General features: G+C 56.5%; 1 protein-coding gene across 5 annotated transcripts in view; it reads left to right on the top strand.

The window, feature by feature from the left end:
- syne2b (spectrin repeat containing, nuclear envelope 2b) overlaps window positions 1-18,738 on the top strand; it is a 48,858-nt gene that overhangs the window by 3,872 nt on the left and 26,248 nt on the right. For 4 of the 5 annotated variants that reach the window (XM_086126897.1, XM_086126900.1, XM_086126899.1 and 1 more), the window contains exons 3-41: window positions 333-428; window positions 499-576; window positions 641-733; window positions 1,607-1,809; window positions 2,119-2,318; window positions 3,530-3,633; window positions 4,285-4,374; window positions 4,673-4,786; window positions 5,357-5,494; window positions 5,649-5,813; window positions 5,988-6,100; window positions 6,202-6,370; window positions 6,552-6,648; window positions 6,726-6,925; window positions 7,435-7,599; window positions 7,781-7,921; window positions 8,389-8,490; window positions 8,611-8,787; window positions 8,881-9,039; window positions 9,234-11,525; window positions 11,698-11,829; window positions 11,943-12,136; window positions 12,862-12,940; window positions 13,028-13,125; window positions 13,199-13,319; window positions 13,405-13,695; window positions 13,774-14,369; window positions 14,446-14,601; window positions 14,674-14,824; window positions 14,921-15,079; window positions 15,174-15,341; window positions 15,410-15,511; window positions 15,596-15,796; window positions 16,321-16,528; window positions 16,671-16,783; window positions 16,868-17,070; window positions 17,158-17,265; window positions 17,397-17,718; window positions 17,850-18,149. In XM_086126897.1, coding sequence (XP_085983023.1) covers window positions 333-428; window positions 499-576; window positions 641-733; window positions 1,607-1,809; window positions 2,119-2,318; window positions 3,530-3,633; window positions 4,285-4,374; window positions 4,673-4,786; window positions 5,357-5,494; window positions 5,649-5,813; window positions 5,988-6,100; window positions 6,202-6,370; window positions 6,552-6,648; window positions 6,726-6,925; window positions 7,435-7,599; window positions 7,781-7,921; window positions 8,389-8,490; window positions 8,611-8,787; window positions 8,881-9,039; window positions 9,234-11,525; window positions 11,698-11,829; window positions 11,943-12,136; window positions 12,862-12,940; window positions 13,028-13,125; window positions 13,199-13,319; window positions 13,405-13,695; window positions 13,774-14,369; window positions 14,446-14,601; window positions 14,674-14,824; window positions 14,921-15,079; window positions 15,174-15,341; window positions 15,410-15,511; window positions 15,596-15,796; window positions 16,321-16,528; window positions 16,671-16,783; window positions 16,868-17,070; window positions 17,158-17,265; window positions 17,397-17,718; window positions 17,850-18,149 — 8,598 coding nt within the window. The remainder of the gene's footprint in view (window positions 1-332; window positions 429-498; window positions 577-640; window positions 734-1,606; window positions 1,810-2,118; window positions 2,319-3,529; window positions 3,634-4,284; window positions 4,375-4,672; window positions 4,787-5,356; window positions 5,495-5,648; window positions 5,814-5,987; window positions 6,101-6,201; window positions 6,371-6,551; window positions 6,649-6,725; window positions 6,926-7,434; window positions 7,600-7,780; window positions 7,922-8,388; window positions 8,491-8,610; window positions 8,788-8,880; window positions 9,040-9,233; window positions 11,526-11,697; window positions 11,830-11,942; window positions 12,137-12,861; window positions 12,941-13,027; window positions 13,126-13,198; window positions 13,320-13,404; window positions 13,696-13,773; window positions 14,370-14,445; window positions 14,602-14,673; window positions 14,825-14,920; window positions 15,080-15,173; window positions 15,342-15,409; window positions 15,512-15,595; window positions 15,797-16,320; window positions 16,529-16,670; window positions 16,784-16,867; window positions 17,071-17,157; window positions 17,266-17,396; window positions 17,719-17,849; window positions 18,150-18,738) is intronic. The other variant, XM_086126898.1, reaches the window with a different exon arrangement.

The raw sequence follows: 18,738 nt of genomic DNA, 5'->3' as shown, positions 1-18,738 counted from the left end.
AGTTGGCCGTTCAGCTTCAATTGGGCTTTTGGGCGTGACCTTCTGCCATCACGGCTGCCCGGTCCTCGAGGCTTGTTTTCGACATTGCCCTCCTCCGACGCACCTCAATTCAAAGGGTCGACCGATCAGCAAGCCAAGGAGGTGTCTGAGATTGCCGACGACCGCTCTCTTCTCGTTTGTTTGGGATTTTTTATTTTTATTTTGCTATCGTTGTTCTGGATGCGCGCCGGTTAGAAAAAGCGTCTTCCCAAGGAAGTTTGGGAATCTGCACATCGATGACAGTTTTAGACGAACGGACGTGAACCGATAGCGCTTAACGTGTGTGCGTCCAGAGGAGACCTCCAACTCGGGTGCTCGATCTCTTCGATGACTTCCGTGATGGCTCCAAACTCTTGGACCTGCTGGAGGTGATGAGCAACCAGCGCATCGTAAGTCCAAAAACTCCCTCAAAGAAAAACAGCGAATGCAAATGCTGACGGCATCTACCTTTTTGGTCAGAGTCGCGAGCGAGGGAGGGGAACCTTCCGGCACAGGATCAACATCGAGAAAGGCCTGTCGTTCCTCCGACACAAATCGGTAAACATCAAAGTCTCTTGTTGGGCATTGAGCCCGGGAGTCAGTCGCCTCGCTGTGCTTTCAGATCAAACTGGTCAACATCAACATTCCCGACATCATCGATGGAAAGCCGTCCATCATCCTGGGCCTCGTGTGGACCGTCATCCTGCAGTATCACGTGAGAGCGAAATGAATAAAGCGGCCGTCGGCGCCACGTTTTCAAGGCCGGCGGTCCTAGCGATCGTCCGACCTCGACGCGGACGCAAAATCTCGCCCGTCGAGCATGGCCCAGCTGTCCAGTGCGCTTGTCCCACGCCGTAGCAAGGCCACGGTCTCAGACTCGGGTCTCAAACTGGACGCCGATTTGAAAATCGGGCCGGCAAATTGGTCAATCCGGCTTGGTTCATCTGAGGGCAGCCGGTTCAACTCGAGCCTCCCCTTTCTCAAGAGCACTTTGAAACAGTCATTCATGCCTTCGTCACATCTCGGCCAGATTACCGCAGCGCACTTCACTTTGGAGTCGGCCGCTCCTCCATCGAGCGTCTCCAGGTGCTCCACAATGCCGCCGCTGGTCCGCGTAGAAAGAGGGAGCGCGGAGCTGCGACTCTGGCATCCCTTTGAGAGTTCTTTTGAAGACGCGACGATTGGTTTTCAAGTCCTGAAATGGGCTCGCCCCACCTTAGCTCTCTGGGCGCCTGCCGCGGCGCCTCAGGTCTGATTAGCAGACTCTATTAGAGATACCGAGGAGTAAGCGCAGGCTCAGAGGAGACGGATCCTTTTCCGTTGCCGGCCCCTCTCTTCGGAATGACCTCCCGCTGAACGTTCGGCAAGCCCCCTCGCTGCCCGTTTTTAAAACACGTCTTGAAACTCATTTTTTATTCTCTGGCTTTTGACTCGGTGCGAGGCTGTTTTTGCTCACGCGGCAACAGAAAAATGAATCGCATCAACTCTGCGCAAAAGCAGTTGGGCCGGCCAGATGTGACGTCAGCTTCGTGGTACTGCGGCGGGTACGGGCCGGCCGGCCGTGAAAGTGTTTGCATCCGTTTCACAGATCGAGGAGTTGGCCGGCGGACTTTCCTTCGGCTCGCGTCAGTCGTCCGTGGAGTCTTTGGCCAGTCTGGACTCTGGGTCGTCGCGGAGCGGTCTCTCGGCCGGCGGCGGTCCCGTCCCCTGTCGAGGGTCGCCGCTGCACGCCCGCTTCAGGCTGTCGGCCAAGAAGGCGCTGATGCTGTGGGTCCGAGAGCAGTGCCGCAAGTGCGTATGTCGCCACCCCGAAGCTCCCCGAGGTTTTGCCCCGTCTTTCGGCGAGGCGACGTCGCCCATTCAGATAATGAGACGCCTGAGGACGGCGCGCCACGATTCTCTTTGGCGCACGGGCCGTCTCGCGGACGGACACCTTTTGCGACCCCTGACGCTAAAGCCGGAGGTTTTGCCGCCCTTCTCCCAGGGAGCAGAACATGACAGTTCCCCAACCTGACGCGACGAAAACGCGGGCTTCTCCCTAAATTCTGCAAAAGTCTGATGACGGAAGCCAGACTTGAAGTCGGAGGTCTTTGCTTTCAGGGCAGGATGTTCGGCGCCGGTGAAAGACTTCGAGGGCAGCTGGCGTAGCGGCGTGCTCTTCCTGGCCATCTTGTGCGCTCTCCGCTGCGACCTGGTGGACTTGTCCAAGGCGGCCGGCAGAAGCAACAAGCAGAACCTGGACGAAGCCTTCCGAGTGGCCGAGCGGGAGCTCGGCATCCCGCGGCTGCTGGAGCCCGACGGTGAGAACGCCGCCTCCAAACTCGCCACACTTTGACGCCGGCGACGGCGCGAGCGGGTCCCGGGGCATCGGACCGAGCCCGAGCGCGAGGCTGCCGAGGCGAGTCGAAACTCAGACTCGCCGCGAAGGGGCCAGCCGCCCTCGACAGTTGAGCTCGGCGGCAAGCGAGACCGCGCTGGGATCGCTGGCTCCAGTCGCGGCGGACCGGCGTCCCGGTGTGCGAACTAGACTCGAGGACCTGACCGCTTGGGACCGACAACCCGGACCCAACAACCGCCACTAACCGCTTGCCAAAGGTCTTCAAAAACCACGAACGTTCGAGGTTTTCCACGTAGGACCGGGGGTCCGAAAACCGCCCCAAAACACAGGCTAATCCATGCGTGCTGCACTGCGAGTCGGCCGCAGTTTGAAGCTTCAACCCGGTTTCATACCACCCTTGAGCAGGCCTGATATTTTTGCCCGCCTTTAGAATGATACTCGGGACAAACGTACAAAGATCCCAAAATTTTTGACAGGAGCCCCTTTGCACCGGCAAGAAAAATGCCCGCTTGCGCTTATGTTGCGGTGAGCTTCTTGCTCTTTGATGTCGGGTTGGGATCGTGGATGTTTTTGACGCGCACCGAGAAATGCGCCGTCACGTTGAAGTTAGCGGGTCCCCACACGAAATGTCACAACGCCACGTGTATCGCGTTGAAACGTGAAATGTTCATCGGATCGCGCTTCTTATGAATTGGATCGAAAAGGACAATCGCAAAGCGCACAGCCGAGTTGGCTTCCTCTTGACCTGCGGGCGAGGCCGCGCTCGCTCGCCTTTCCCGATCGTACCTCGCCGACAACAAGCGTCGAACTACCGTCACGTCCGAATCCCGAGTGCCCGTGTTCCAGGTTATTTTGAGAGCGAGCAGATCTGGAAGGCGCGCGTGGATAGCGCAAAGTCTAAAGCGTCTTTGTGCGTCGTGAAAGAAGCCGCTCTGTTCTCGCCGGCCTTGCCCCGAGGACGCCGAGCGTCTCCTGATCGGCCCGCCGGCTTCGGCGGAACATAAAGCGGGAGCTTGTTTGGCTTCTTCTCGCCCGTTGGCCTCGTCGGCTTCTCACGGGGGGGCGGGGCGGCGGCTCGGACGGAAAGTTGCGAGGCGCTAAAGCGCCGGCACAAGCAGCTTCCCCGGCGACAGAGCGACTCGCTGATGGCCGCCTGTGATGATGCCCTCGCAGATGTGGACGTGCGGGAGCCCGACGAGAAGTCCATCATGACCTACGTGGCGCAGTTCCTGCGTTACTCCAAAGACGGGCCCGTCTCCGAGGAAGACGGCGTGCAGGTCAGCCGCCGCTCCGCTTTTACGACACGCTCGACTGCGCCCGCTTTGCTCCAGAAAGACGCAAGGAGGAATTGATCTATGAATCCATTTGTTCATTTCCAAGTGAAACAAAAGCTGCCGACTTGACCTTTTGCTACACTGCCGATTTATTTTGGTGCTAACGCGACGTTGCCTCTTCCATTTGCGATTGCGCCGAACGTGTCGGCGCGTCCCAGATTCAGATTCGGATTCAGAAAAGTTGATTTATCCCCATGGGGTAATTTGGACTTCGCAGGCACGCTGTGCACAAGAAAGAGACGGGCTCAAGCGTAATTGAAAGCTTCCAGTCTCGTCAGGCAACTTGTTGGGCTCGCCAGACAGACTATTCCTGTTTGGTTTCTTTGCTTGTTTGCTCTTTTTCTTTCTTGCTCTTTTTCCGCGTGGCTTTTCCGAGCTGTCGCTCTGTCAAATGTCACCGCGCGATGTACCGTGCACGCTCACGAATTGCTTGAGTGGGCCACAGGAAATGAACGGCAGCCTTGATCAGGCCCCCGATCCGCATCTTGAACGCCCGCGCACGAGGCTTTCCACTTTGAGCTTTTGCGCTTGGGCTTTACATTTGCTGAATTGCTTTCTTCCTCCCTCCTTTCCTTCCTCGGCGCCTCCTCCCAGAGCCGGTCGCCGCATCCTCCGAAAGCCGCGTCTCCCGTCAGCCTGCCCGTTCACTACACTCCTGCCATCTCCGCTTCGCCGCTGCGGCAGGTACTTGCCATCATGTTTTTGCTGCGGTCGATCCGCGGAGACTCACGAGTCACGGGATCCGTTCTTCACGCGGCAGCTTTTGTCACACGTGAGGACATGTTACGCGCGGACGCATCGGCCGGTTTTTGGACAACATCGTTTTATTGTATTTTTCCTGTCCGGAACAATAGCGTCAATAGCGATCAGCCGGCCGACGTACACGTACGGGCCGCGCCGTACCGGTAGAAGTGCTTTGCGGAAGTTGGCTCCCGCGCCGCGCAGAGAAGGAACGTCAAAAGCGGACCTCTTTTGTTCCCAGGCCAGCCCCGACCGCAAGGCGCAGGAAGTGTCCTGTTGGCTTCTGCGGGCGTACGAGGAGCTGCTGGAGGGCTGGGACTCCACCCAGGGCGAGAGTTACTCCGAGCGCTATCACGTAGGTTTTACGTTTCAGTCGATCCTCTCGAGCGAGCTGGTCCATCGGCGCCGCTCTCGCTCCGCCGTGGCTGACTTTTGAGGCCACGTCGGCCATATCTGCGTTCGGCGACTGCGCCCTCTTTCCACTCAATGTTCACGAGAGCGTGCGGTCCCCCTCCCTCAAATTCAGAATTGGCTCCAGGGCCAAGTTTCAGATTCAGAGAGAGAGGTAGCGACTCCTCCGGCGCTTGACAGATGTGAAGCTTCATTTGTCTCGGGGAATCCAGCTTCCCAGATTTTCCGATGGTGTCGAACCCAAGATCTGGTTGGTGTTTTAGTGCGGGGCTCGGGAACTCCGGTTCGTCCCCGTTTCCGATCTCTGCCTACTCCCGAGGCACCATTCAAATGATCGGGACGGTTCCGGGCTTCTGCGGGGCTTGCCGATCGTTTGCATCAGGTGCGTCGGAGGAGGGAGACGCCTGAAACGGGCAGGAAGCGCAGTTCCCTCCCGCCGTCGGTTTCCGCTCAAGGCGCCGGAGGACAACGGGAGGCCGAGTGAAGCGCGTGTCTGACTTGGTGCCTTTCTCAGGTTTTCCAGACCTTTGTGGCGTCCTTCAACGAGCAGCGGCGTCCGATCATGGCTCTGCTGAGCGCCGTGAGACGAAGCGCCGCGCCGAGTGAGGAGCAGCGAGGCCTCAAGGAGGCCTGGGACGCCCTCACGCAAAAGGTGGGCTCCTGCAACTCGTGTTATTTGCGCAGCGTCGGCCTCATTCCGTCGGCGACGGTGTGAGCGGCGACTCCTCTTCCTCCTCCCGGAGTGGTCAAAATTCAATCGCCATCCGGAGTGGCCTGACCGTCTTCCGACGTGGCTTCTGTGACAGCTGCGCGAGTACCAACTAGAGTTGGACGTGAGCCTGCCAGCCCCCCTGGACACGGTGGGGCGCTGGCTGCTCAGCACGGAAGGCCTTCTGGCCGAGGAGGAAGGAGACCCGTGGGACCACCGCCGGGCCGCAGACCGAGCCAGGGACAGACGGGAGCAACTCCAGGTGAACATGTCTTGTTTCGGGGTACCGTATGGTGGCGCTCGCAAACGTTGCCCTTCCGGAGCTTCTTGACGCTTTGAGAACATGTTTGTTTGGCTGACCGTCACGCTACGGGACGGCTCGGCCCGGCTTTGTTTGGAACTTTGGGACAATTCGACTCCGTTTGTGTTGATTCAGGTGCGCCTTGAGGAGATGCCCCAGCAGGTCAAGTCCTTCCAGGCCTTCCCAAACCAGGACGAGTACGGAAACCTTCCGGTTCCCACGGAGAAGATGGAGGAGCTGAAGAGAAGGTGGGCGCGATCGCGCGGTGGCAAAATGTTGGCACCAAACGATCCGCTTTGACTTTGGGTCGGTCGGCCGTCATCACTCAGCCAAGTTCTTCCCCGGCCAGGTTCACCGCCGTGAGAGTAAGCGGCAAGTACCGCGGCCTCGAGCTGGAGTACGACGAGCACCGCCACGCGCTTCTGGATTTGCTGAGCCGCATCGGGAGCAAAGTCCTCTTGTGGAAGAGGCCTTACCTTTCGCCGGAGGCGGTCAGGCTTTTGCTGCGCGAGTGGCACGTGCGTTGTCGCAAATTCACAAGGAATCGGCATACGAGAGCAGAATGTCGTCACCGGTTTCGGACGAGCTGCTTCCTACCCGCTCTCTGCGGTGTTATGGAACGCAAACGTTGCCGTGTTCCCGTTTTTCCCCGCTCCGGGCGAAACGTCGGTAGTAGTTATTGACGCCTTTGTCCCGCAGGAGCTGGTCACCAATCAGGAACTTCCTTCTCTGCTGGAAGCCACGCTCCGCAGGTTAAAGCAAGTTTCGGAGAAATACTCGGGCAAGTCTGCTCTCGGTGAGACGCCCGCTTTGACCGACTGGAGAGGTCCTTCCCGGCTGCTCACGGTACGGGCTGTTCCCCTGGCTTTTCAGCCGCAGACTACCGGCGCGTTTGTCAACAAGTGACGCAGCTGGAGGAAGAGGCGGCGGCCGTCTTGGCCGAGATCCGCTCGGCCGAGGAGAAACTGGGACGGGTTCTGACGGCCTGGGACTCCTACAGCGACGGTTTGAGCTCCATGCAGGCGTGGCTGGAGCAGGTCTCGGCCGGACGGGAGTGCGGCTCCCAAGCCAGGGTATTTGCCTCTGACGTTTGTGACAAAATCTGATGGAGGGGGGGCGGGGGAGACCCACGACGGCAACAAAAAGAGTCAACACACACCAAACAATTTAAAGCAGACCTGAGCGCCCGGTGTCACTCCCTCACTCACGCAGTTGTCCAAATAAGTCCAGCGTGCTCGCTTTTAAGAGAGCAAAATCAAAACCTTGATTCGAGGAGCAAAGAAACAAACCCCCACTGAGACTGAGGTCTCACTTTCAGAGCACAGTTCACCCAAAATGGAGAGCCATTGAGCCGACGTACTAGAAAACAAGCGAAGGCTAACATATCCCAACATCGTGAGGAAGAGCAACACTTAGTGGCAGAAAAATCTGATCTACACTCACACACGTGTCAAGGTTTTGCTCGAGGCGAGAGGGCGGTCACGGAGTGAAGGGAGGCGGCCGTGGCCACCCCGTAGCTCCGGGAACGGAATGGACATGAGCTCTTTTCAACCTCGCGCCACCATCTGCTTTCAACACTAAGGCGACGTCCCAGAGCGTGACCGAGTGGGCGTCCCGGCAGGCTCACCTGAACGAGGTGGCAAACTTCCTGATGGAGTCCGCCGACCCGCAGACCAGCGGCAGCCTGGAGCGAGAGCTGCTCAAACTCAACGCCGATTGGGCCCAGTTCGTCCACAGAAACACCCTCGTAGGTTTTCGCAACTTGTCGAAGAAGAATCCGAGAACCGCCTCGAGAAGCTCGGTCCCGCCGTAAGCGGTGCCGGCCGGGGATTCCCAAATTGAAGCGGTTACTCTTAAAGCCCGCGATGCATTTGCGTGAAACGTGCCGTGAGCCAACGCGACCGGCAGACTGTTGCTGCGTTTTGCAGGATCGCGCCACAGACTCCGACGCCGCCACGCAGACGAGACCGGCGCACCTTCACGCTCTCGTCGAGGAGGCCGCACTTCTCTTCCAAGAGCCCGTCCAGACAACTTCAGGTCCTTTACGCACCTACAGGAAGAGAATGCAGGTAGGAGGAGGCAATACGCTCCCGATACAGCATGTAGGGCTTCGCCGAATATGCGTGTTTGTAGTCCGACAAATTGCACTATTCATCATTGGAGCTCGCCTTCACTGTATGTCGAAATAAACTATGGCGCACAAGCCGAGTAATAATCATAATGCAGACGCACACACGACCAAAACTTTTTTTACCCGACACCCCTCGCGTTTGATTTGGTCACGGTCTGCGGTCGACCGGTTGGGCGCTCGCTCAGAGTCCAGATAAAAGTGTCGTAAAAGTCCACTCACAAACACCTTGGGTGCCGGGGCGGCTTCGATGGCGAGCATATTTTGGCTCTTGGCGCCGGGGCTCGCTCCCTATCGCTCGCCAAAAGCACGGGACCGATGTGGTTCAGAAACGTGGTCCGTCCAGTCTTAAGTGAGGACCGCGACTCTGCAGAAGTTGCCCTTCAGTGTTTGTCCTGTGTCCTCCAGTTACTACTGAGGAGGCTAAAGGAAGTGGAGCTGGAGGTTCTCGATTCTTCTCCAGAAAGTTCCGCGGATCGTTTAGAGAAACCCAAGATGGCTTTGAATGAAGTACGTCATGGCGGCGTGAGCCTGAATTCAAGGCAACCCACTGCCTTGGCTGATCCTCGTGATATCCCAGATGCACGGCAACCTTGAGGGCATGCATGTGACCGTCCCCGCTTTAACCAGGTGAAGAAGACTCTGGGCGAGGCAGACCAGGCATGCGCGGAGTTGCAGCACCGTCTTTCGGGTCTTGACGGTCGCCTGGCCGAGCTTCTGCACTGGGAGACGGAGGCTCGGGAGATGTACCGACGACTGAGGGCCACCGAGCGACAGCGGCCGGAAGGCCAGGGTCCCGGGGCTCGGGTGAGACGGACTACTGAGCGGGAGTCTTGTACTTTGCGACGGGATGTCCACGGCACCCGCTTGAGAGTGATTGGACTCTGCCCTTTCCTGCAGGAGTTGATCTCTCGTGGCCTTCAGCTGGAGGGTCAGGTGGTGACAGAGGAGCAGGATCTTCAGGCGCTGATTTTGAGACATCAGAAGAGCTCGCCTCTTCGGAACCTACAGGCCACCGTCATGCAGGACCGCGTGCGAGCAGCTCTGGCGCAGTCACAGGCCAGTAGTATTGTTCTTGCTCTTGGTTCTTTGTATTTTAAATGTTGCGCTTCTTAGAGAAAAAAAAAAAAAGGGCACTGCAGATGTTTGAACGCAACAAGTCCCGTGGACGCATGTGAATAAAGTGAGCATTCGTAATACCGTCAGATTTCCTTTTCCATCACCTAAACGAGTGCCCGTTTGTATGATTACAGGAGGCAGTTGGGATGCTGAGCAGCTTGGGAGCAAGAAGAGACAGAAGCAGGAGTCCCACAGGCGGGCCTCCATCCAAAGACTCCATCCGAGCCAAAAGCACACCTCAACGACAAAGACGGTCGGACGCAACGTCGCCAACCCAGGAGTCTCCGTCATCCCCGACGGAATTACATCCATGTCAAGAAACATTTGTGCCAAACGTCGCGGTTCAGGAATACGGAGGAGAAAGCATGAGTTTGCCCCCTCATAGCTCTGTGCGGGGAATTCCAGCAGCGGAAGGTCAGACTCATTCCTGGACGGGGACGGCTGAGCAACGGCGGACTATGGAGGGCGCCTTGATGCTCCAGCAAGAGCCAAAGTGTCATTGGCCACCAGTTGAGGCGCAAGAAAAAGGCAAGCGAAATACAAGCGACAGGGACGAACATCGGGAAGGGGAGGACCGGCCGTCGGTCGCGAAGGAACATAAAGGGGAGCACTATGAGTTAAGACATGAAGACGTTGAAGCAAAACTCCCTTGTGAAACCGAGACACGTGAGCTGACTGCGTCAGTAAAGAAATCTCTCTGCGCACAAGAGCTCCAATGCAAAAAGGACCGGGCCGCAAAGAATCGCCCCTGGCTCCGCAAACCAGCGCACCTGGACGCTCAAAGTCCAAACAAAGATGCTGTTGAAGAACCAGTCGAGGCTGTACAAACGCAGACGGACGAGGAGGTCATGGGATGTATTGTGCAAGTTGTAGCTCAAGGGCCGACCTGGGCTCAAGTCAGGCCTTTATCTCCCATGCGGGACGCAATTCAGCCGCCCGTGCCATCCCGCATTCAAGTTTGTGGTCATCCGCGGTCACGCGCCCCCGTCGGGCCGGTCTCCCCGATGCCGCCGGCGCAGGCCCAGAGTGGCACCTCGCAACGGGCAACGTCCTCCCTCTCCACGCTGCGGGCTCAAACACAATCGCAGGTACAGACACTACCTCAAAAGGCCGCTCAGCAAACGGCTCAGTCTCAATCCAAAGTAGAGCCCGTCCCAAAGGGTCCGACCCAGTCTCCGAGCTACATGCACTCGGTGACCCAATCACACGGCAAAACTGAAACGATGGGCCAGATTCAAAGCTCGGCTCAACCAAGCACTCCTCATTTCATGCGCACTCAGCCGGCATTGTCCACCCAAGCTCTTTGGGGACCACCACCTCATGTCCAACCGAAAATTGAGCCAAGTGCCACGCAACCCTTGACTCCAGGTCAGCCCGTAGTCCAACCTCAAGTGCATCCAGCGATAGAGTATTCCCCGCAATCTCAGCCAGCTGTCCAGTACCCAGGCCATTTCGGACCAGGTCAATTGCACGCGTGGCACCAAGTTGGAAGCTCATCCGCCATGTCGATGCCACGTCAGGCCTTCACATCGTCCCCTCTGATGCCGACACAAGAAGGCCGAGGCGAGCAACAGATGCGGATGCAGGCAGCCCATCGTGTCGAAAGCCACCCTTTCCACCGGGCTCAGCAGCATCCGCCCGGCGAGCATCAGCTCCAACCTCAGACTAACCTCCACCCTCAGATAGCTCAGCAACTAAAGCAAGCCAGACTTCAGTGTCCCCCTCAGCCTCAACATCAACCTGATCCCAGGGCGCCGCCCCAACCCCTCATCCAGACGCGAGTCAATTTGCGGCCACGGGTTCAGCTGAGCCAGTTCGAGCCTCAGCCACCTCCGCAATTGAGACCAAACCAGCCCCAGCCTCCTTCACTGTCAGCATATGCGCCTCAACCACCACCCGTGATGCTGCAAAATAAACCTGAATCACAGGTTGCACGGCAACTTCAAATTGAGCCTTGCACACAAACCGAGACTCAATCCCTGCCACAATATGAGCCTGAAGCCCAAGGAGGACATCAACCCAAGTTTCAGTCACCAAACCAAGCCAAGGTTTTGACACAGCTACAGTACATGCCTGAACAGTTAACCACTCGGCCATCCCCTCAAACCGAGACTCGAGCACTACCACGGTCTAAACCTGAATTCCAGTTAACTCCTCGGCCCGAGGCTCAGGCACTGACCCAAGGCGGCGTCTTATCCGTGCCAAAGCCTTTGCTCCTACCTCAGTCGCCTCAAATGGCTGTCCAGCAAGCAATCAGCCCTCCGGCCCCGGCCCCGGCTCCTTCGCAAGCCTATTCCGAGGCCTATGCCAAGGCCCGGGCTTTGGCGCGAAATGGCTTTGAGGAGGCCAAGCACTGCCTGCAGGAACACATCCTGGAGGCCATCGGTGATGAATGTCTACCAGCTGAGCAAACATCAGTGACAAATGTAAGTGGATTTATTGCCAACATGGTGACATCGGGCGTGTGAGTGCGTGTGTGTTCGTGTGTGTGAGTGTGTTTCGCTAGTGGTGATGTTTGTTTGGAATAGACACACTATACCAAGAAAATTGTAACCTGTAATGGGATGTCAGCTGACCAAAGACTCGACTCCTGTGTAGACCCCGAGGACCCTGGATCCAGAGTTGCTGCAGGAATTCCTCAGAGCAGCTAAAGGCATGGAGGCCTTCTGTACACCTGCGCAGCTCAGAGACATGGAGTTGTTTACACAGTCTGTCAAGTCTCAGTGGGAGGTAGGTTTTTTTTTTTTTTAGGTTTCATTTGAAATTGTGCATCAGTTGAACTGATTTGAAGCAAAGCCTCAAAAGACCTGAAATGTGTTTATTCCTCTGTCAATGTCTGCCAGGCTTGCTTCTCACCGGAGGGCAACTTGGCCCGAGCAGGCCTGTCAGTCGAGGCTTTAAAGGAGCTGTGTGACATGCTGAGTCCAGAGGACGCTCACCGCCTGGCCCACACTCAGCTGAGGGAGTGTGAGAGTAGTCTGGCTGCCATCCAGCGCCAATTCAGTGGAGACCAAGAAGCACCGCTGCATGATTCAAGGTGAGCGGTGACGCATCTCACTTTGTCCTTCCACCTCCTCCCTGGTCCGGAGACGCTGGGGCTTGGTGAGGATGACCCAATTGGATGTCACACTCTGGATTCTGCTCCGATCGATGTGGACCTGATTTGCACCGCCTGAGCTGGACAAGATCTTTGTGCCCCCCCCCCCCCCCCCCACACACACACATATGAAGTCGCTGCTATGAAGAGCTCCTCGTTGACCGACTGGGTCAGGTTCAGAGGATGATCCACCTCACCGGAGGCGTCTCCCTGCACCGTTTCATCTTGTTAAATGGACTTTTTGAATTGAATTGAATACAACTTTATTGTCAATTGTGCTGTACGTATGTGTAACATGCAGCACAGATGAAATTTCTTTTTTTATATCATGTTGTACAGTACAATACTGTGTCAAATGTTGCCCACTCTGCATCCATTACAGCCTGGCCATCCGGGAAGGGGGATTCCCCCTTCTCAAGGTGTCTTATTTTTCCCCAGATTTTTTTTTTTTTTGGGGGGGGGGGGGTCCTTGTCCCCCTGGGATTTAAGATCAGGGGAGGTCATTCATATTTGTCAACTGTGGGCATGTGGGACTTTTTTGTGATCAAGGGCTATAGGAATAAATGTGACTTGACTTGACATCAGGGGTCACTCGGTCCTCAGGAAATCTCTACATTTTCTCTCCAAGACTGTCTTTGAAAATTATGTTTTTGTATATTTCGCAGGGTTCCCGATCTTTTCAAAGTGGAACAGACGCCGCCCATAGAAAATGCGTCTCTTGGCAAAGCACAAATCCCATCTGAGGTATCGCGGTCATGGAAACCACACCCGGGCATTCATTTTTAGTTTTTCCTTCAACACACTGTAAGCATCCATGCACATGGTTTCTAGGTTTCACCAACAAAACTCAAGACAGCAAATGCCGAACAAATGGTTCGAGGTCGCCCATTTGTTGATGAAGATGGCAACACAAAGGAGGCTTTGGAGAAGTAAGCAGAACAATGATGCTAACACCATGCTGAAAATTGTATTTGCCCTTATCTATGGTTTTTTTGTTTTCAGATACGAACATTACAAGAAGTCTCTGCAGGTCCAGCTGTCCAAAAATGAACAGAGCATCACAGATGTTCCCTCCGACTCTGTGACTCTCAAGGATCTTCACACACGGCTCCAGGAAATACAGGTACCATTGGCAGCATGTAGGATATCCCCAATTTGAATAAGCCAATGATTAGAAACACCGTCCCCCCCCCCCCCCCCCCTCTTAGTTCCTGAGGCAGGACACAGAGTCTTTGTGGCTTGAGTTTACAAACCAGTGCTCCCAACTGAGTGGAAAGGCTGGTAAAGAGCAGGAGAACTCGGATCTTCAGAACCAGTGGCTGGCCCAGCAGTCATCCCTTCAGAAGAGAGGCAGTTCACTGGGTGCCGCCCTCAGGCAGATTGATTCCACTGAGAACCACATGGTGGACTTCACTGACCGCCTGGATCGTTACCTGAGACAACCCAAAGACATCACGGCCTTCACACTGGCCGACACCAACATCCTGAAGGACATTAAGGTCCGATGTCCGCCGAGATGACGTGAAGAATCTCGTCACTCGCTAGCAGATTCTAACGTCAACTTGTTCCTCCCTCAGGAACTGGATGAAAACATCCGTAGTGAACTGGATCAGCTGGCCTGCCTGGAGCCAGATTCCAGTGACCTCGATCCCAGAGACTTCCTCCCTCTCTCCCGCGAGGTGGAAGGCCACAGGAGCCGCCTGGACCAGCTCCGCCAACAAGTTAGCAAAAGCGAGGCGGCCGCTCGCGCTTTGGATCGCTTTCTCATGTCGCTTCGCACTGTGGAGGAGGACATCGCCGGAGTGCAAGGTTCCCCTTGCGGTGATGCGGCGCTTCGGCAAGCCCGTTGCACCAAACTGGCGCTGATCAAGCAAAGTGTGGCCAGTCTGAAAGACAAGGCACCGCAGTTGGATCTCCTGCTGCAGGGGGCCCGGCTGACGGTCACCAGGGAGGGTTCTCCTGCCTCCTGCCTGGACATGGTCGGTGTCCTGCTGAACAAACTGGAAGAGGCTGACGCCGGGCCGGTGGGACAACAGCAGAGCCCCAAGAGAGAAAGTCAAAGTCGATCTTTGGGCTTGAGGAAGAGGACCCTGTTGGGGGAACTGAGGAAGCTTCAGGACACCGTGGAGTCGCGAGGCCTGAACGAGGCCACCATGCCAGCCCTGCAACACAGGTGTGCCTCGCGTGTCCGTAGCGGCGCAGAAATGCTAACAAGGATTTCATTTCACGCTTGTCACATCTCACCTTAGGCTTCGGACTCTGTCTGACTTGGAGGGCCAGCTGCAAATTCAGAACGCTGAGATCCAAAGTCTCAAGGAACTTGCTGAGTGTCAAGGAGAAGGTCAAAACCTCCTGGAGGACCTGGAGGCGGAGTACAACCGGACTCTTTTGTCTTTGACTGACAGGTCTGTTCACTTCCTGTTCTTGCTTGATTCGGTTACTTGTCTGTGGCACCCAAAGTCAATGGGCTCTGACAGGAAGCAGCAGTGCAGCATCCTGATTGAACTTCTGAAGAAGTTCCAGAGCTGTCGCAGTCATCTGAGCGGCGCAGTGCTGACAGCTGAGCAGACCATCGGTGAGCAGGCCTCATACATGGGCAAAGACAACCTTCACAGGACTATAACCAAGGTGAGCCGGAAGCTCGGATCGGACGAGGGCACCCGTGTCCCGCACTTGAGCTCACTCGCGTTGGTGACTCCCGTTCTCTCGAACGCGCCTGTTCAGGTCGAGGACATTAAGGCGAAACTGAGCGGCCTCAGTGAGCAGATGGATGAGGTGAGGGCAGTTAGCAGGCAGCTGCACTCCCACCTGAAGCGGTTCCCTGACTGCAGGGAGGCACCGTTTGAGGCAGAAGCCGACACACTGATGGACACCTGGCTGGATGTGAGCGCTTGGACTTCCACAATCCACCTTCGCCGCCGCCACTCTACCACTTGTGTGTGAAGGTGTCACCCTGGCAATTTCTGTTTCCACGCAGGTGACGGAGAAGATAGACGCATACTTGGACAACCTTGAAGTGGGCTCGGAACTGTGGGACAAGGAGTTCATGTTGGCCGGAGAAATTGATGGCTGGGCGGCCTCCAAACTGGGCTTGTTTGCAGAGAGCCACCCCTTCCACAACCAACAGCAAGTCGGCGCCATGAAGGTGACAGGCACCGATTAACTTCCGGTTGTAGAAAAGATGAAACTGATGTCAGTGACTTCAATGCTTAGGATGAGATCCAGGCCTATGAGAAAAACATAGAACACTTCCACAAGAAGTCTACGGAGATCCAGGAAATGCTTAGGAGTCAAGAGGCTCCACTGGAGCTGCAAGTGAGTACGAGCGCCTTGAAAACGATCGCCTCCGCTCGGGAGGGCGCCGTGCCGGACGAACCGTCTCTCCTGCGGGGTCTCCAGGTGATGGAGACACAGTTGAGGAAGAGGATGGAGCAGGTGAAGGAGCTCTTTGCTGACTGTACCGACGTCTTTGAAGAGCTGATGGTGGTGAAGAAACATCTGGCCGAAAAGATTGAGGCATGCCTGTCGGCTGTTGAGAACATTCAGTGCTCGGTCAGTAAGGTCGAAGCCTCGGCACCAAAGGTGGAGACCCGGTTGCAGGTACGCAGAACGGGTGTCAGCGTTCATGTATTCGTCCCGAATCATCTCGGTTCGCGGGTCACGGCTCGCTGCGTACGTTCATGTGACGGGTGGGCCTGCGTTCGTTGCTGTCGTTGCGGCCCAGAATCTGTTGCCGGCCCTGCGCCAAAAACAGTTTGCCAAATCCAGGTCCGCAAAGGAAAAAACCCTGCCTCCGTTTGGATTTCGCGACAGGTGCTTCTACTCCACCGGCAGCTAAATGAGCTTGTTTACTTGCTGTACCGTCGTCTAAAAATAAATGAGAAGGAACCTGCGATTATGCTTGTGGGACTTGGTCTCGCTTTCTTCTGTGAACTCGTAGCGAGGCGTGACCCCAATACGTCTGGACGTAGCAAACTTCTGTGAATCGTGACAGCCCTAAAAAAGTTGGTTCTCCTCTGTCACTTTTCACCAATTTGAACCACTAAATCCCAGCAGGAACACTTCCAGCCGCCGAATCAAGCCCAACTGTATTGCCATGCGTTTTTTGTATCGTTTTGCTCCAGGATTTGTGTGACGACCTGGAGGCCCAAGAGGAGCAGGTCGATCTGGTGCTGAGGGAGATTGCTCTGGTCTCCAGCGTGGCCAGTCCACGGGTGCTGGAGGAACTCTCCGTGGATTGCGGGCGACTGACGGATGCCGTCGGCCGCACCAAAGACATGATCCGCCTCAAGAGAGAGGAGAAGGACAAGGGCCCGCTCGAGCTCATCCAAGGTCAGTGCACGACTCCGCTCCGTCCAGAGAGGTCTTCCTGACCTTTCTCTGGCGGAGCCCCGCTTGAAACCGGAAGCGCTCTTCTGGTCGGGCGTAACGTGTTGGTCTTCAAAGAACAAATTGTCCTTTGGATCTTCTCCAGATGAGAGGCGGTCTTTTGAGCACTGGTTCCAGAACCTGCAGCTGGCCGTCAACGAGTGTTTCGAGAACCCGGAGAGCAGAGCCGATGTGGAAACGTCCTTACAAAGGCTCACTGTGAGCGAGCGACCCACTTTGCGCCGCCGCATCGGGTCGGGGGAAGCAAAGGCCCTGAGCGCTTGCTTCCCCGATCTCTCGCAGGGCTTTTTGAAGGCCAACGATGCGGAGCGCCGTCTGGAGCAGCTAAGGGAGCGTCTGGAACGAGGCCGCCCGCGGGTCGATCCGCAGCAGCTGCGTGAGCTCGACGACTGGCTGAAGGAGCAGCACGGGGAGGTGCACACCTTCAAGGCGCACTGTCTGGACAGGCAGAAGCAATTGGAGTCTCTGAATCGCGACTTGAGCAGGTAAACGTTGCGCTCCCGCTCACCCTCGCCGCCGAGTCTCGTAGACGTGAACGCCTGAAAGGCCATTTACCTCTGCGGCATCCGCAGGCTGCAGACGCAACGTGACGATTTCCACGAGTGGCTGCGGGGCAAAGAGGAACTCAGTGCGGCGCCTGGCACGACCCAGCGCCTCCTCGAGGACCTGCACCATGAGAGGTGATCACATCACAAGGGAAAAAACTCTTTGTTTTCTGAAACTGTTTGTTTCATTCAAGCCGAATCGGCTGAGTGTACGGTACGCGCTGAAGAATCGCAGCTTTCATCTCTCTTCTCCTTCTGCGCATCAGCCAACGAGCGGATGCGCTCGCGGAGCTGTTAGATTCCGTGCGCTGCCGGGGCATCAGAGCTGAGCCAATCCTCCAGGACGGTGACGACGTCATACAGCGCTACCGAAAGCTGGAGGTCCGAGCGCAGGCGGAGGCGCAGGCGCAGGCGGAGGCGGAGGCGCAGGTGCAGGTGCAGGCGGAGGCGCGCCTAGTCACGGACGGGCAGCTGGGCCACTTTGCGGCCCAGGCCGCCCACATCCGGACCTGGCTTCAAGACCTCCGGCGTTCCCTCACTTCCTTGTGCGGCGACCTGCCGCGCAAAGACGGGAGCCTCAAAGCGCAGGTCAGAGCTCGTCGACTTGGAACGAATGTGCTTTCCTTCGTCTTTCTGCAGCGGAGCGATCGTTTGAACCCAGTAAACGCTGCGTGCCGCGTGGCCGTGTTCCATGATGTTTTCCTTGTGGCTGTCACCAGGCTGTCTTGAGTGCCAAGGCGGAGGGAGACGCCAAGATGAACAGGCTGCAACTCGACAGCCGGAGCCTTTGCCAACAGGACCGGCTGGACCCGCGGCGCAAACAGGAAGTCGAGCAGTCGGTCCGAGAGCTGGAGGACGAGTGGAGGAGTGTCCTGCAGGCCGCTGAGGATTTTGTCAACGAGGCGGAGACGCTAGCTTGCTTTGAGCAACAAGTGGAGGCTCTCAAAGCCCAGAGTCAACACGTGCAGTCCCTGATCGACGACTTGGATCGCAAGCTTCGCTCTCATGACACGTTGCAGGTGAGTTTCCAATGGCTTCCCAAAACTTCACGCACGGGCGGCAACGGCGGTCGATTCCGGGCTACGGCCTCCCTGCGTGCGTTTTCTCTGGGTGCTGCGCTTCCCTCCTACGTTCCAAAAACATGCGCGGCGGGCTAATGGAACACTCGAAATTGTCCCTCGCTGTGAGCGTGAGCGCGAATGGTTGCTCTTTTGTTTGGCTGGCGACCAGTTCAGGGTGTACCCAAAGACACGCCCGCGACCCTCCTCAGGAGAAGCGGATTCGAAAACGGAGGGATGGAACTTTATGCATCCCTGCCGAGCAGTTAAGGTAGCAGAGAGCAGCAGTACCATTTCCGGTAGGTCCGAGCGTCAAATAGCGACAGGCAGTTTGGGCTTGTTGCATACAGCGCGGGTCAAAAATTTGGATTTTTATTTTTTATTTTTCATGGGTGGACATTCTGAAGAACTTTTGATGGAATGATTTGGTCAAGCAGAAAATGGTAACCTAAAGCCAAGGTTTTATCCTGACAGCCGTCGCCTTTTGCCCAGATCAGAGCTTTGCGTCGTTTCATGATGCGGATGCGCTTTGTGGCTTTGTGACCTGCGG

The sequence above is a fragment of the Hippocampus guttulatus genome, chromosome 13 (assembly GCF_054856545.1).
Source record: "Hippocampus guttulatus isolate MCC_2025c chromosome 13, RoL_Hgut_1.0, whole genome shotgun sequence".
NCBI classification, from domain to species: Eukaryota; Metazoa; Chordata; class Actinopteri; order Syngnathiformes; family Syngnathidae; genus Hippocampus; species Hippocampus guttulatus.
This window is presented reverse-complemented; position numbering and strand designations above follow the sequence as displayed.